General features: G+C 44.0%; 1 protein-coding gene across 2 annotated transcripts in view; it reads right to left on the bottom strand.

Moving 5' to 3' along the window:
* The window catches only part of CHPT1 (choline phosphotransferase 1), a 23,591-nt gene extending 9,051 nt beyond the window's left edge, over window positions 1–14,540 (bottom strand). For both annotated transcript variants that reach the window (XM_014937351.1, XM_014937352.1), the window contains exons 1-4: window positions 14,290–14,540; window positions 4,989–5,136; window positions 3,806–3,947; window positions 275–359 (exon numbers count right to left, since the gene is read on the bottom strand). In XM_014937351.1, the coding sequence (XP_014792837.1) occupies window positions 275–359; window positions 3,806–3,947; window positions 4,989–5,136; window positions 14,290–14,532 (618 nt within the window). In that variant the 5' untranslated portion in view covers window positions 14,533–14,540. The remainder of the gene's footprint in view (window positions 1–274; window positions 360–3,805; window positions 3,948–4,988; window positions 5,137–14,289) is intronic.
* Between the last annotated feature and the right edge of the window lie 6 nt (window positions 14,541–14,546).

Genomic DNA, 14,546 nt, shown 5'->3' with positions numbered 1-14,546 from the left:
AGCTGAAGTAGCTGCAAAGTATTAGTTCCAGATCAGAAGTTCATACGTGGCAGATGGGGTCTTTTTTCCTCTACGTAGCTCTAGATTTGGGCACAGGAAGTCACACCATTATACCTAAGTCAACTACAACATAAAAATAACCTACATTTGTACAATGAGCTAAACCAGAACGTTAGACAACCAGTAGGTGTTGCTGGGACTGGCAGAGGAGAGCTGCAAATCCCGTAGGAACGGTGAATGCTGAACAGGAACTCTGAGTGCCTCATAGCCTTACCTTATAGTCCCATATTGCTGTGCCACCATAGGCAGACATCAAGAGCAGCACTGCTATGGCTATCTGAACTTCAGTGACATCAACCCTATCAAGGAAACAAAAGAAAGGAGATTTAGTTAAAGAAAAAGTCTTTTTGCTGTAAGTGCAAGGCAGCAGGAGGGAACACTGACTATAAATTATCTCCTTTAGATTACTCCTTCAATGTATGTAGAATATGATTTTCCTCGACTGAGAATGGTACTCTATTATATGGAGGCACACATCTTTGGCTAAGATTTAAAATTAAATCTATATTCCTTATCTAGAGCAAGCTACATATAATTTTAATAGGGGGAGAATCTTTAAAGAATACATTGTTAACTATTTGAGAATTTTGTATACATTTACAGACGTTGATGCGTAGGTATCAAATCAAAGTTTAAGGCAAGCTCACAGTAAGCACAATCAAACATTTCCATTAAAAGAATATCATATATAAGTATGAACTCTGAAAAGCAGAGGGGACAGAAGAGATTTCTTTAAGCCATCGTATCATGAAAGCTTGACAGATACAGCCTGCAAAACATAAAAGCAGTATTTTGAGGACTGAGGGGACAGCTAAGCATCTGTCCTGCTTCAGAGGACATGTAATTAATATCTTGCTCTTTTCCACAAAAAAAAAAAATTAAAATAGGGTGCCTTGTATGCCATCAAGACTCTGTATTCCACCTTTTTTTTCTCAGACAAGACAGCCAACTCTTTATTACTGTATTTGATTGATTAAATATTTTGAGAAGACCTGAATGTATATAAAAAAGTTAAGCAGAGACTCAAGAGGAAAAAAAAAAAAATCAATACTTTCAATAAAGCTTGAAAATAAGTAAAATAAATGTGCATCTAGGGTTCCTTTTATGCTACTAAAGGTTTTGAGACAGGTACCTGATCTTTGTACTGGAGTTACTGGTAAACAGTGAGAATGGATGTTTAAACAGTTTCTTTAAGCGGTTATAATAAATTTGCAGTTTTAAGGTATTATGAGCAAAGTGAACTGTTTGCACCTGAAACCGTGTATTTTTAAAGGGAGACAGGAATCAGCTCTTGGCTGATGGAAAACATTTATCCCATCTCGATAATCAGAGGAACTATAATAAACTCCCTTCTCTCATCAGAAAGGCAGGGATAAAATAGGCAAAGTTTCGTCACAAGCTTCAGACTTAGCTTGCGAAGAGCCAAAGCTGAAGCTGCAAATAGATGACGAACTGCGGTGCTGGTCGCTGCTGAAAGCCATTGGAGTGGGTGGTCCTCTCCTTCCTACGCCCTTGGGCCCCCTCACCGTACGAGCTCTTCTGCTCATGGGACTGCGAGGTGAACCTTCTGCTCATGGGACTGTGAGGTGAACCAGTTCCGCTGGCTAACCCAGCCTAGGCTTTTCATCTTCTGCCCGTTTCATTAATTGGCCTGAAGTCAATTAAAGAGTCTGTCAATTAAAGAGGGGCAGCGCTGCTGGGAGGAGGCTTTGCCCTCTCTGCCAGGGCTGAAGTGTCACCTCTGCCCGCTCATTGCTGTTCCTGCACACTCAACTTGATGGTTACCTCATGCAAAAGCGTCCACATGCAAGTGCAAGTGTTTCGTACCATGAAACCCAGCGTTTCTAAGCTGAGCTGCATTCGCTGTTGCTGGTGGCAGGAGGAGGCTCGAACTTGAAGCTGAGTCATTGTATGTGCCAAAGTTTAGTACTTCATTTTGCAGAGGCTCAGGCTGTTGGTTGCAACAGGGCCCGAATCAGAGGCCAAAGATGTCACTCAGCTGCTGTGCAGTATTCTGCATCACCTGAGAGGGGCACGGTACCCAGCTCCTCTGCTCCTCCCTGGCCACCAGCGCTAGGGCTCTCTCTCCCCTCTTGTTTGACTTCTCAAATCAAGCACTGCTAGTTCAGGAATGGCATCAGTGAAAGCCTCTGTCCATGTTATTATGTATTAGCACAATTAGAGCAATATACTAATGCCTTCATTTAGACTCTCGCCTCTATGCTTAAGAGAAATAAAATTGCGAGCCTTGAAAAAACTCTGACCTGTTTTGACTAAAGAGAAATAAGTTATCTTGGAGAAAAGCTGCCTCTTTTTAACTGGAAACAGTAAGTGTGGAACACCAGGCCATCTCAAATTGCTCGCACTATGCACTGTCGCTATATTTACATAGAAGCCATTAAATTTTTAATGAAGAAATTTTTATGTTGGTATAGTGCCTTCCTCGTGTATGGAAATCGTTCTCACATTTTATGAAAGAATGAGAAGGCACATAAAAGCAACCATGTAAGCAAAATGCCAGAGCTCATGGCATAGTCCTTCTCCCTTCAGCAGAGCCCACTGCCATGGGTGGAAATGATCCCATTTCAACCATAATTCTAAAGCATCTATTTTTGTTTACAGCACAAGATGTCCATTAAAAAAGAGGAGGATGGGTAGGCAGGTAGAAGAGTTATAGATTGTGTGGTAAAATGCATTATCAGCAAATAAAAAAAGAGCTCTTAGCCTTACCACAGAGACAAACACGAAACAGTATGCAAAGACAGCCCCGTGTGCCCAGCGTGCTCGGATTTGCTCAGGGGCTTCCTGCAGGTCAGAGCTAAGCAGGACTATGAACAGGTGACTTAGCAAGTGCCTAGGATTAGCAGGACAGCACTTCTTTCCAGTTTTCCTGCTACAGAAGCCTCTGATCTTTTCCTTTTTTCAGAAATCATTAAAGTGCAGCTCGTTGTTGAAAAACAGCTAAGGCTAGGCACCACGCTATTAAGGAGTTAAATTGAAATTGTTATCTTCTACATGAATGTCATGACTCCTCCTCCTACACTGCAGTAAGAACTACCAAGTCATAAACAGCATCACAGCAATCTCTAGAACTGTGACCTAACACAAAACCTAAAGGACAATCAAAGCCAGCACGAGACAGATTAAAAGCAGATCCCTCAAAATGAACTTGGGGGTAATTCTTCAAGTTCTGTGGAACTCCTTGCCAAAGGACTCAATGGCTGCAGAGAGTTCATCGGGAGGAAGACTGAAGATGTCTATGGAAGGGAAACTCATTAGCAGGGGAATTTCCTCTAAAAATGTATGTGGTTCAGAGTCCCGCGGGCTGACAGTGTTCTGTGGCTGGGAGGTCACAAAGGGAGGTACTGTGGTACCACAGGTGCTTGCTCTGTCCCTGCTCCTACACACAGCACTTGATCACACTGCAGGCAAGACCCCTCTGGCCTGAGCCTACATAGTGCTAGTATGGGTCCCCAGGACAAATCTGCAGACAGAAGAGCAGTGCATGCAAACAAAGCACATACAGCTAAAATCAGCTGCGAAAAGATCAAGTCCTCTACTCGGTATTAGGCAGAGTTTTAAAGTTCTTGCCAGGTCAAACACAAGCCTGCCAGGGCGGAAGGGAGATGAGGAAGAAGGCGATAGGAAGAGAGAGCAGGGGGAAAAAAATCAAGAAGAAACAGAAATCAGGTAGGTAGCAGTCTCAGACAGTAAGCCAGGTGTACTTCTAAGGATACCTACTTACTTTCCAAACCTTAGTATGCCTGATACATATGTCTGCCAGTGAGCAGAATAGAACATGAACAGTCCCACAAAACAACAGAAAAACAACCAGTCAGGATTTGTTCCTAGTCGGATTGCTATGCAGGATCCAAGGACAACAAAAACTGAAAGGCAGAAACAAACATGTTAGTCATACACCCTCTTTGCTTGCAGTTAAGAGAAATAAAAATATAAATCACAAGGCATTTTATATCACTGTAACAAAGTAACACTGTGACTGATAACTTTACTGAGTAGCTAACCTCAGGGACAGGCTTGGCAGGAGACACCAAAACACAGGTCTCCCTTTCTTCCAAGCGAGGGCCCTGCCTCCCAGCCTACAGTGGTCCTTCTCTCTCTTCTGACCTTGTCATCTCATGGTCTTTGTATCACTGACAGCATCCACTGAAGGGCCCAGCTCAGAGAGACCGGTAGTTGCACTACTCTGGGGAGTGAGGCATAAAGAACATACTGACTCCCAGGGCAAATGCTTCAGCCATTAACCTTTTACAGCAGTACAGGCGTTTCCACCAGCAGCAGCTAAGTTATGGAGAGTAAAACTGAGCAAGGCTGACTTTTTAAGGACTCCCAATCAACTGGTCTTTAAACTCATTCTTCTATGGAATATAAGTTATCCTTCTCCTAAGTACCCAGCTGGATGCCCTATTACCAAACTGGTATTTTAGCACCTCACTCCTAAAGCAGAATCCTTAGTTTCACATGCCAGCACCAGTCTTTTAGGTCCTTGTAATTCTTTATTAGGCATCACCTGTACTCTACTGGAAAACCCAGGCTATATATCCTAAAGAATCTCTAAGCATGGCCTTATGGAATTCTTTGCTAGTTTATTCAAAGGACACTGTCTGTGAAGACGTAAACATGAGCAGAACACATGTTACCCAACATCTGCCAAAGGTAGATTCTGAAATATCCTCCCCAATACTGGTCAGGGGTGCAAGGTCGGGGGGAGCCCTGGCTACAGTGACCAGGAGATGGTGACATTACCCTAAAAGGAGGGAAAATGCTGACCCTGCTCTGAGCAGATGGTTGGACTAGATGATCTCCAGAGGTCCTTTCCAACTTCAACAAATCTGTGATTAAACAGCTCCCCTTGAAAACAGGTAACTATTTTAAAACTAGGATGGGTAACAGTAGGTTAAGGCTACCTGTGGAAATAGAGTCGCAACCATGATCAAAGAGTTCTCCTAGAGGAGAACTACTGTTTGTTCTTCTGGCTTGCTTCCCATCAATGGCATCCAGAGACTGGTAGACAAAAAGTCCTAATGCACCCAGGATGTATGCCCAAAAAGGTGCCTGAAAGAGATTCACATAAAAGGTCACTAGGCAGTTCCCAATTTCTTAGCTGATAACCTATTTCATCAAAAGTAAAATATTGTTCAGCACAGAACTACACTACTTTGTGCTACTTCTTACTTAGCTAATGGACAAACCAAATTCCTTGAGCTAGTCTCTACATGAATTGTAGTTACTACTATAATGAACTACTCCAGATACAACAGTGAAATACAGGTCCTTCTATTTTAAAACAACAAACCCCAAAACTTTAGCCTCTTTTCTGCATCAACTGACTTATTTTTCAACTGTAAAGCCACAGTATTTCTATAATTATTTGTATCCTTTGTGCTGAAAAATGTTATGAAAATAAAATTAATCTTTTTTAAAGAAAGCTATAGCAAGACACTGAAGTTCTCAGCAGTTTATGTGATAGATGCTTAGATGTTTTGCTCAGATTTACAACATATAGACATAACACCCTATTACATTTTACTAAATAAAGGCTTCAGCTTTTAGGGAAAGAGATTTTTTCCAACATACAGAAATTGACTACATAAGCACTTTGGACAGGGGTTTGAAGAAACTAAGTCACTAAATATAAAGCAGCAGCTATCTACTTACTATAGGCTATCAGAGTTTCAAAATGAGCTGTGAGGCAGTTACATTAACACTAGTTTTAGTAACTAGAAAAGTAACACTAGTCTTAGGTTCCTACAGTAGTACCTTTCAAAAGCGTTATTTTCATACACAGTCAGTATGTCTTTGTCTAAGAATTAGGTTTTACTAAAAATTATTTACAGCACTTTTTGTACAAAGTACAGGTGACGTTTTCGCCTCGAGTAATTTCCAGCAGTATCCTTAACATTTAGAAGCACTGCTCACGAAAAGAGAGTCAAAGTTAGGTATAGAAGCTGGAAACACAGCTTGCAGGTTAAACAAATGAATAGCCACAGGGTTGAACCCTTTCCTGCTCCCAGGTAAAGGACTGTGGCTCTGCACCTCGGCAATTCCTCTCCTGCAGGACAAACAGACCAACACAATTACATGTATTTCCTAAGGCCAGTAAAGGCTACTAAGCAGATTTCAACAACTGAAATCTCAGTCAGCTGAGATTTGTCCACACTCACACAAACCCAGCGTCACTCTGGGGAAAAAGGGAAAATCAGAGTTGCTGATCAGTCCAGAGGCAGGGAGAGGAGGAGGCAGCAATAAGAATGCAGATGAGGGGAGCTGCTCCTCCAGACATCCTGTTTTCTCATCATCATTATACTCACTGACATAGTTATAAAAAAAGTAATGCCCCCAGTCAGACTGATCAAAAAACACAACCTTCCCAAAGATGCTTAAGCAAGGTCCAGTTCTGAATAGCTTTTTTTTTGCTGTTATTTAAGACTTCCTCGTGGGTGATATTATTGCTTAGTTTTGTGCTTTTAATATGGAAACAATATTGTCAGCAAATTTATGATTTTCCTGCTACCCAACATTTGGATAACTTCATTAATAAAACATTCCACCATTTAAAGTCAAATGGTTGGCTGCTTCGCCCAGGTTTGACGCAAGAGACAGTCAAAGAATTAGGGACTCCAGCTATAGGTAAGAACCCTGGATTCCCCATCTGTATCTAGAAATCCAGAAAACTTAGAAAATTCTTCAAAATTAGCAAGGCAGTCTTTCCCTTTAATACAAGGAAACTAAGAAAAAACCCTGTCATTACGGATCAGGTGAAAGAGGCTGAGTAGATAATCTCATTCCAATACACATTTAACACACTGCTATCTGATAACCACCCCAAAGATCATCTATAGAAATCCAGGTCAAGTGACAACAGCAATACATGTTTGATGTTTACCAGCAGAATTACTCAAGTTATTTTGGTTTCTTTTCCCTTGTTAGTCCAGTTAAGTAAAGGAATTCAGTACTGGGGAGTGGGGTTAAACCAGGGAGTTCTTACCCATCTTTTGAAAAAGTTTATCTCCTCTGACAAAGGGGAAAGGACAGAGCATGTGGACAGCAGGAGGAGCCTACAGCCACCCTGGGTTTGTGGATCATTGACAGCCATCTGGAAGAACAGAGAGCTCAAGGCCCTCTCCTGGTGCAATCACATTTGGTGAGATGTTCTGCAAGGAGGCAGCAGCTACCTGTTGGCCTCAGTTCTCACTCTTCACCTTTCCAAAACAAAGGGCTGTGAGCCATTGTTCAGGTATTTCAGGACATAAAAGCACAGTTAGGACCCTGTTGAAGCTAAAATTGTTTTACTTGGCATATAATCCACATACTAAAGCTACTACAGAACCCATACCGGTTTATCAGGATAACTTTGTTGTATGGAGAATAACCGATATTCTCAAACAAGGCAAACCCTGACAGAGACCTATGAATGAAGCATTATGAGCAGAAAGCCTGGGAGAAACCACTAGTATCACTGTTGTCCTTTAAAGTAGTATTCTAAAGACATTTCCAATTTTATCACTGCTGTTACTTACTGTGAAGTGCCACAAAGGTAACGTGCAGTGTTTTATGAGATGTCCTTACCATGACATACTTCCACTAGTTACAAAAAAGACAGCTTGACATCTATTGAAACTTGTCACACTAATCCCTGGACTTTGGCAACTAAACCAGGCCACACCTGGCAATTCTGTCCAGGACACCACCGGGTTTTTTTGGTTGCATTAGGCTCCCCTCCTTTTGCAACCACCTACTTACAACTGAAATAGATTTTAGTTTGCTTTAAAATCATCAGGTTCTCTGTATCACGGACAAAAGTATCCAGTGCTAAATACGCTAGCCAAATTCTTGACCCACTCTACACTCACACACACACATACCCTCTCCCCCCCTCAGTGTGGGGCACATCACCAGTTAAGCCAAATGCCAGAGCGTGGGAAGTGTCTTATTTAACTGGATCATTTCCATAACTGAAACATCAGTCAGGAACAGAAACCTGTTATGGCACTTTTTTTTTTAATCATCAGTTATAACGCTGTATGCCGTTTGCTTGGTATTATCACAATCTCTTGAAACGCAAGCTCCATGAAATGCAGCCTCAATTCTAACCAACACAGAAGACCTGCAGGAGACTGTAGTTTATGAAAGTTTCCATAATCCACAGAACATGATGCAAGGATTCTTGTCTCAGGTAACATCATCTCCATTTACCTTACCTCGACCCAAGTGTAACACATTAAATGTAAAAATAAACAAATACATCCACTTCAACTCAATCTTATTAGGTCTTTTTGACAAAGCAATGGCTTTTGTTGACTTGCAAGTTATAGTACAGGCATAATCATTAAGACGGCTGATCCACGTCTGTTTGCATCAGCTCCTGCTGGGACAAATCAAAGCAATGGTCCCCCCAGACTCCAAAACTGAAACGCTCTGCTCCTTGACTGTCTAGAAAGAGGGGGAGAGTTTTCATCTTCTTCCCAGTAAGGATCATCTGTATCCATTAACACCTGTAGCGGATGCACCTGTATCCCCACAGTTGCGGAGAAGGGAAGAAGATCCTAGTAAGAACAGGGGAACAGGTGTCTGAGAGAGCTTAGAAACACCATCTGGAGCGTTTCATCCCTAGGCTGTCAGTTCAAATTTAACCCAAAGTGGTGATAACCAAAGGTCCCTTGGGATCAACTATGCATTTAGCAGATTAAATGAACACTCTAATGTTTTCATCCGTGCAATGCACTATTCCAAATCACTGAAGGTGAACATAGGCTTCTGAAGTTCCTAATAGCCGCAGATTCTCTCTGCTATCTGCCCTCTCAATACAGCTACAGCTGCCATCTCCTCCACCTTCTCGCATGCCTGGCTCTCCATCGAGGGATGTCCCCTGCCGGCTTCCCACGCTGGACCCAAGTAGTTTGCAAATTAGAGAAGTGGGAGCATTTGAGAATGCTGACATGGCTGACAGACTCAGCAGAAAGGTCAGGAAGCTCCCAATAATCATCAGCTTTTCACTGATGAGGTGTTTATTATATCTGCCCAAAGTTATATCCTGTCCAAGCAAATATATTATTTGGCCAGAGCTAGATGCTATTCTCATGGAACTTGAAGAGAACACAAACCAGGGCGGGGAGAAAAAAAAACCAGCCTTCTCCACTTCAATTAAAAGGGATGTCTGAAAGATGATACTGCCCCAGAATCTTGTCACACACAGATTTGGTACAGCAGGTCTGGTCATCTACTGAACCAGAGGGTGTCAAAACAAAACAATGTGCGTGTAGTGTTTGACAGGTATGCGTGGCATGCTTCTCCTTCAGGAAACAGTGTAGGCTGAACAGTAGTCCTCATTCTTCTGCTCCTGTGATTCCAAACCACAGAAGAGCAAGGACAGCTGCAGAAGACTAGATGTGGCCAGAAGATCCTTTTACAACTTATTTCAAGCAAAGCTCTCAAGCCCAGAGAGCTCAACAGCCCAAACTTATGCAACATTTAAAGATTCGGCCCCTCCTTAATTTCTCGTCACATTTAGTCATACTCTTGCTTTTGTGATCCAACACCACAGCAATTGATTTCACCCTATTTTACGAAGCCCCCCTCTGGAACAGATCCAGAATAGAGACAGACATTTTTACTGAACTTCCTCCCTCTTCCCCGCAAATATGGGTCATTTCTCTCACTTTTGGTTTACACAACACACTATGTACAGTTGTACTAATAGCAGGAGAAGGGAAGGGGCTGTTTAAATGTGTATTACAGCCAGGGGAGAGGGCAGGAAGGAAAAAATAGAAAATAAAATAAATATACTCTAGCCCAAATGCATTTTGTGCACACTAGGGACTCCCCCGCATTCCTTGAGCATCCTCCTCTCCCCAACAAGCTCCCTCTGAAATAGCTCCTGTCCTGGAGTTCCTGAACCTTTGCTGTCTTCCTTTAGGCCAAATATCTCTTCTCCCATTCACTGAGTGCTCCATTCTTCACTCGTGGGTATGGGCTGGATTCCCCAACCCACTCAGTGGTTCACAACTCTCCTTTACCAGGTCAGGGCCTTAATGCTTCTTCCTTCACGCCCCCAGTTCATACCAGCTGTTCCAGTTCTCCTCCTTTTTTTTTTTACTTTTTTATTCTCTCTCCCACAAAGCTCATTTGTGCCATTGCTATTTACATAACACCGTGCCTATCAATATCTCTCCTTCATTTTTCCCTGTGACTGGAAAAAACTCAATACAATGCCTCTTTCAGTTTAAAAGATGGAGTAGGAGTTTTTTTTGTGATTTGTTTGTTTGGGGTTTTTTTTGTTGGTGGTGGTTTTTTACAAGGAGTTTTAAAAAGAGAGATAGAGAGAAGCAGAGACAGCACCTCACCAATGTTCCTCTGACTCCAAGCAGTTAATAGTAGAGCTACCTGGAGCCACCGAGACCCCCCCCCCAGCTTTTTGGTCTCCCTAGATGCATGGCTTTCCAAAACAGCAAGTTTCAGCAAGGTATAGCATCCTTTTATACATGCTCTATGCCATCTTTTACACAATTCTACAGAGCTAGCCATCACAAGCCTCCCTTCCCTCCTGCTCTCTCCATGACAACCCTCGAGCCCTTGCTCCCTTTCTCCATCATCGCCCAAATTGCAAATCCACAATCCATGCTCTTCTCTTCCTGTATTCCTCTGTTCCCAGTAACCTGTGGGGAATTACAGATAACAGAAACAAAACCCTTCGAAAGGACATGATGGAACCTAAGAAGCTGAAAGCATGCAGGCCAAGTCTTTATCACTGGATAAAATCTACTCTGATCAGTCTGGGGTGGGGAATGTCTTTGCTTAGATCCTGCTATAACTGCTATAAGATTATTTGCTTTTCAAATAGATGTAAATTCAGTACAAAGTAACGATTACTGTTAGCATGAACTTCTGTCCTAAATTTCTAGCTTCCCATGGCATTTTAGAAAGAGCCGTTGTTGAGCTCAGAGGATTACTGAAGCTAGGCCCCTCCCTGAGCAACCATGAAAGCAGAAGGATCAGAGTTTCCTTTCTCCTTTTTAAGAAGATCGAGAGTTATGTTTAGCCAGTTTTCTTCCTAGTGCTGATGTAAGGAAAAAAATTAACAAGAAATGTGCAGGTAGTGACCTCCCCAACCACCACACCTGGTGTAGCTGTCCCATATATTATTTTTCTAGATGACTATCCTAAGCTACACAGAGTTGGAAACACTAGGATAAACATTACAAATATCTGCACACATGGATTTTAGTTACAACGGTGCGTGAGGGTTGCAGTCTGCTAGTGGCTCAGCAATAAGAAGGCTTATGTTAAAATGACACATTTACAGAGACAGTGATACCACCCATGTCCTTACTAGACAAGAAGACATTACTGAAGCAGCCAATATTTCATAAAGCCAAAACATATTGTGCTAGTCAGTAACAAACTTGCTTTCAGCAGCTACTGATGCTGATGAAGGAAAAAAGAAGAGTCTATAAGGAAATAACAGCTACACAGTAAGAGAACAAGGGAGCATTGTATGGTTTTAGACATTAATTGCACTGTGCATGTGGCAGGGGAAGAAAGTATTATTACATTGTGGAATTCACTGCAGTAGGACATAACGGAAGCTGAAAGTACAAATGGGTTCAAAACAAATAATTCAAAATCATGAGGTGGAAGGTGTCTGTGGGGAAACAGATCTATCTGTTGCTATTCTAGCAAGTAACTCAAGAGGAATCTCTTGCCGAGAAACCCCTAAACCACAGTCTTTTGGCAGCTGGAAGGGTATATCAGGGAAAGATCTCTTTTCTGCTAGCAGCTACTCTCCCAGGGATTTCAGCTACCAGTCTTACTTGTTTTGGATGGTTTGTACAAACATTAAGACTTCAATGTTTTCAATAAAGGATTAATAGAAATGCCTCACTTAAGACTGGTTAGGGGAAAAAAAAAACCAAAAACCACACAACCACACAAACCAACTTGTAAAAAACACAAAACACCTAAAACCAAAAGCTGCTTGTTACTTTATGAGTTTTCTATCCAGTGTTTCTACACTTCCACCAAGAGAATGTAACAAGTTCTTGTAAATTCATCAGGTAATCAAGACTCATTTATGAATGGAAGAGGTGGCTTAGCAGTACGGACAGGTGACACTGACATGCCCCATGCTATTAGTTCAGCCTGTGATTCAATCACCTTTAACATCCTTTTCAGTTCCACCTTCCCCCAAGCCCTTCCAGCCTGCACATCCAAGTCAAAAGTACAAAGTAGATATTACAACAGCACATATCACACCTATTAGTGTTGCAACAGTTTTAGCTTTTTAAAAACGCCATCCAGAACCATGACACCTTAGGAGGAAGACAAGCTGAGTCATTAAACAAGCAGAAGAGAGATAACGATGCCTTAGTGATGCAGCATGAGAAAGTGAGGGCTATTCTCACAGTGCAGAGGCAACAAAAAACAATAATATAAGGAGTCTGGCTTTACACTACATATTTTTAAAGGACATACTGACATCTGAACAATGAAGTTTAGTCCAAACTGTAGGTTTTTATAAAATCCAGCTTCCACACTTAAAAAAAAAAACCCAGTAAAGTTCCTAAAACTCAACCTAACCTTTCCTGGAAGGAAAAACTCCCTGGATGTCCACAAAACAACATTTTTCTTTTTTTTACAAGAATCCCCAAGGGAAAAATAACTTAAAATTTACTCTCTGACTGTTTGGGTTTTTGCTTTTTCTCTTTGCTGTTTGGAAAAAGAAAAAGAAAGAGAAAAATCCAGGCAGACAGCTGGCAGAGGACTGACAGCTACATCACAAAACTAAGCTCAAGGTAGCAGTTCCACAAGCATTTTAATTCGGAAAGTGCCACTAGAAGGCAATCTGTGGTTTCCAACCATTCACTCTCACCTCTATCTTCCCTTTTCCTACAATGCCAAAGGGTGCCTCTACCTGGTTATGCAAGTCAGGGAAGTGGTTAGGGTTAGACCAAAGCAAAGTTGATTTTGATCTGGATCAGCTTCCTGATATGTCTGCTACAAACACCTCTGCTAACACAAAGGGCAAAGCAATTACAGAAAAAGGTTGCTTCCATCAACAAGAACACTCACCAAAGTATATATAAGTTATTAAAATACCCCAACCAACGGCTGCCTCTGCCATTAGGATTTAAGCCCATCAGAACACAAGAAAAATAAAAGATATTTTACCCCTTCAAGATACTTTACTGACACAAAGCAATTTTCCCCTGATATTTCCCACCCTAACTAACATGAAGACTCAACACCGGGAAACTCCTAACAGGCTGGGAAGCTCCACAAGAGCTCCTTAAATTGTCAGAGAAACTTGTAGGCAACACAGTTCAAGTGACAGCAGTGTCAGCCCACGTTCACATGCCTGTTTTCCCTCCAGAAGCTAAAGCAATTAAGCATTTCCCACGTGAGGGCAGGGAGCATTTGAGCTGCTGTCAGCCAACACATCTGCGACACAACTAAATCTCAGCTCTGAACTAAGGGGGATGCTGAAGTGGCCTCAGCCATGCCTCACGGCCACCTCTGCCCCGCTCCTGGGCACATCCCACACCCTCTCCACCAGCCAGTGGCTGTTTCTAGCTCCACGGCCCCTCCGTTCCACCCTTCCTCTTGAGAAGAGAGGGAGCTGACACAGCTTAGGTCTCCCTCCCAGCAAGCAGCCCAAGTGTGGGACCCAGGAGGGTCCCTGGAGGAGGCTGGGGTGACACACGCCAGGGTGAGCCCGGCTGTCCCCCTGCTCCACAGCATCTGGTGTGACTGCCGGTCACAGCCCCATCCCCACGGGCAGCTCTCATCAGCGAAGGCCAGGGAGGAAGGAGAGAGGCACCCACCGAGGCTCGCCCTGCCACGCCAGCATTTCGGCACTCGAAGCTTAACACCAGCCAGACCCCTGCTACCCCAAAGCCTGACCCCCGCACCACCGCTCCACGCTTTTCTGCGGGCAAACCCGCAGCCTTCCGTCCCTCCCTCCGTCCCACGGGAAGGCACCACGCGTGTTACCGCGGTGGGGCCGCGAGTGACAGTGCACGGGGAGGGAGGCCCAACGCCCCACGGGCTGCCAGGAGGGAACGGCGGCGGCTCCCCCCACACCGCACCTCCCGGGGCCCGCAGGGGGGGAGGCCGCGGAGGCCCCGCGGGGCGGCGGCCGGGGCTGAGGCGAGGAGGTCGGGCTGTAAGGGCGAGGTGGAGGAGGCGGCGGCGGGCCGTGGCGGGCGGTACCTGCTCGGTGGCGCTGGGGCAGCAGGCGATGAGCGGCAGCGCCGTCAGGCAGTTCAGCAGGAGGCCGCCCAGGGTGATGGCGTTGGGGGCCAGCCCCAGCGGGACCTGCTCCACCAGCCAGGCCCAGTAGGGCTGCAGCCAGGGCTCCAGCAGCGAGCGCCCGGCCGCGCTGTAGCGGTGCTGCTCCAGGCGCTTCAGCTGCGCCGGGCTGAGGGGCGCGGGCAAAGCCCAGGGCACGGCCATGCCGCCGCCGCCGC

This window comes from Calidris pugnax, unplaced genomic scaffold (assembly GCF_001431845.1).
Source record: "Calidris pugnax isolate Ruff unplaced genomic scaffold, ASM143184v1 scaffold1, whole genome shotgun sequence".
NCBI classification, from domain to species: domain Eukaryota; kingdom Metazoa; phylum Chordata; class Aves; order Charadriiformes; family Scolopacidae; genus Calidris; species Calidris pugnax.
Note: the sequence above shows the minus strand (reverse complement) of the source record. Positions and strands in the feature narration are given on the sequence as shown.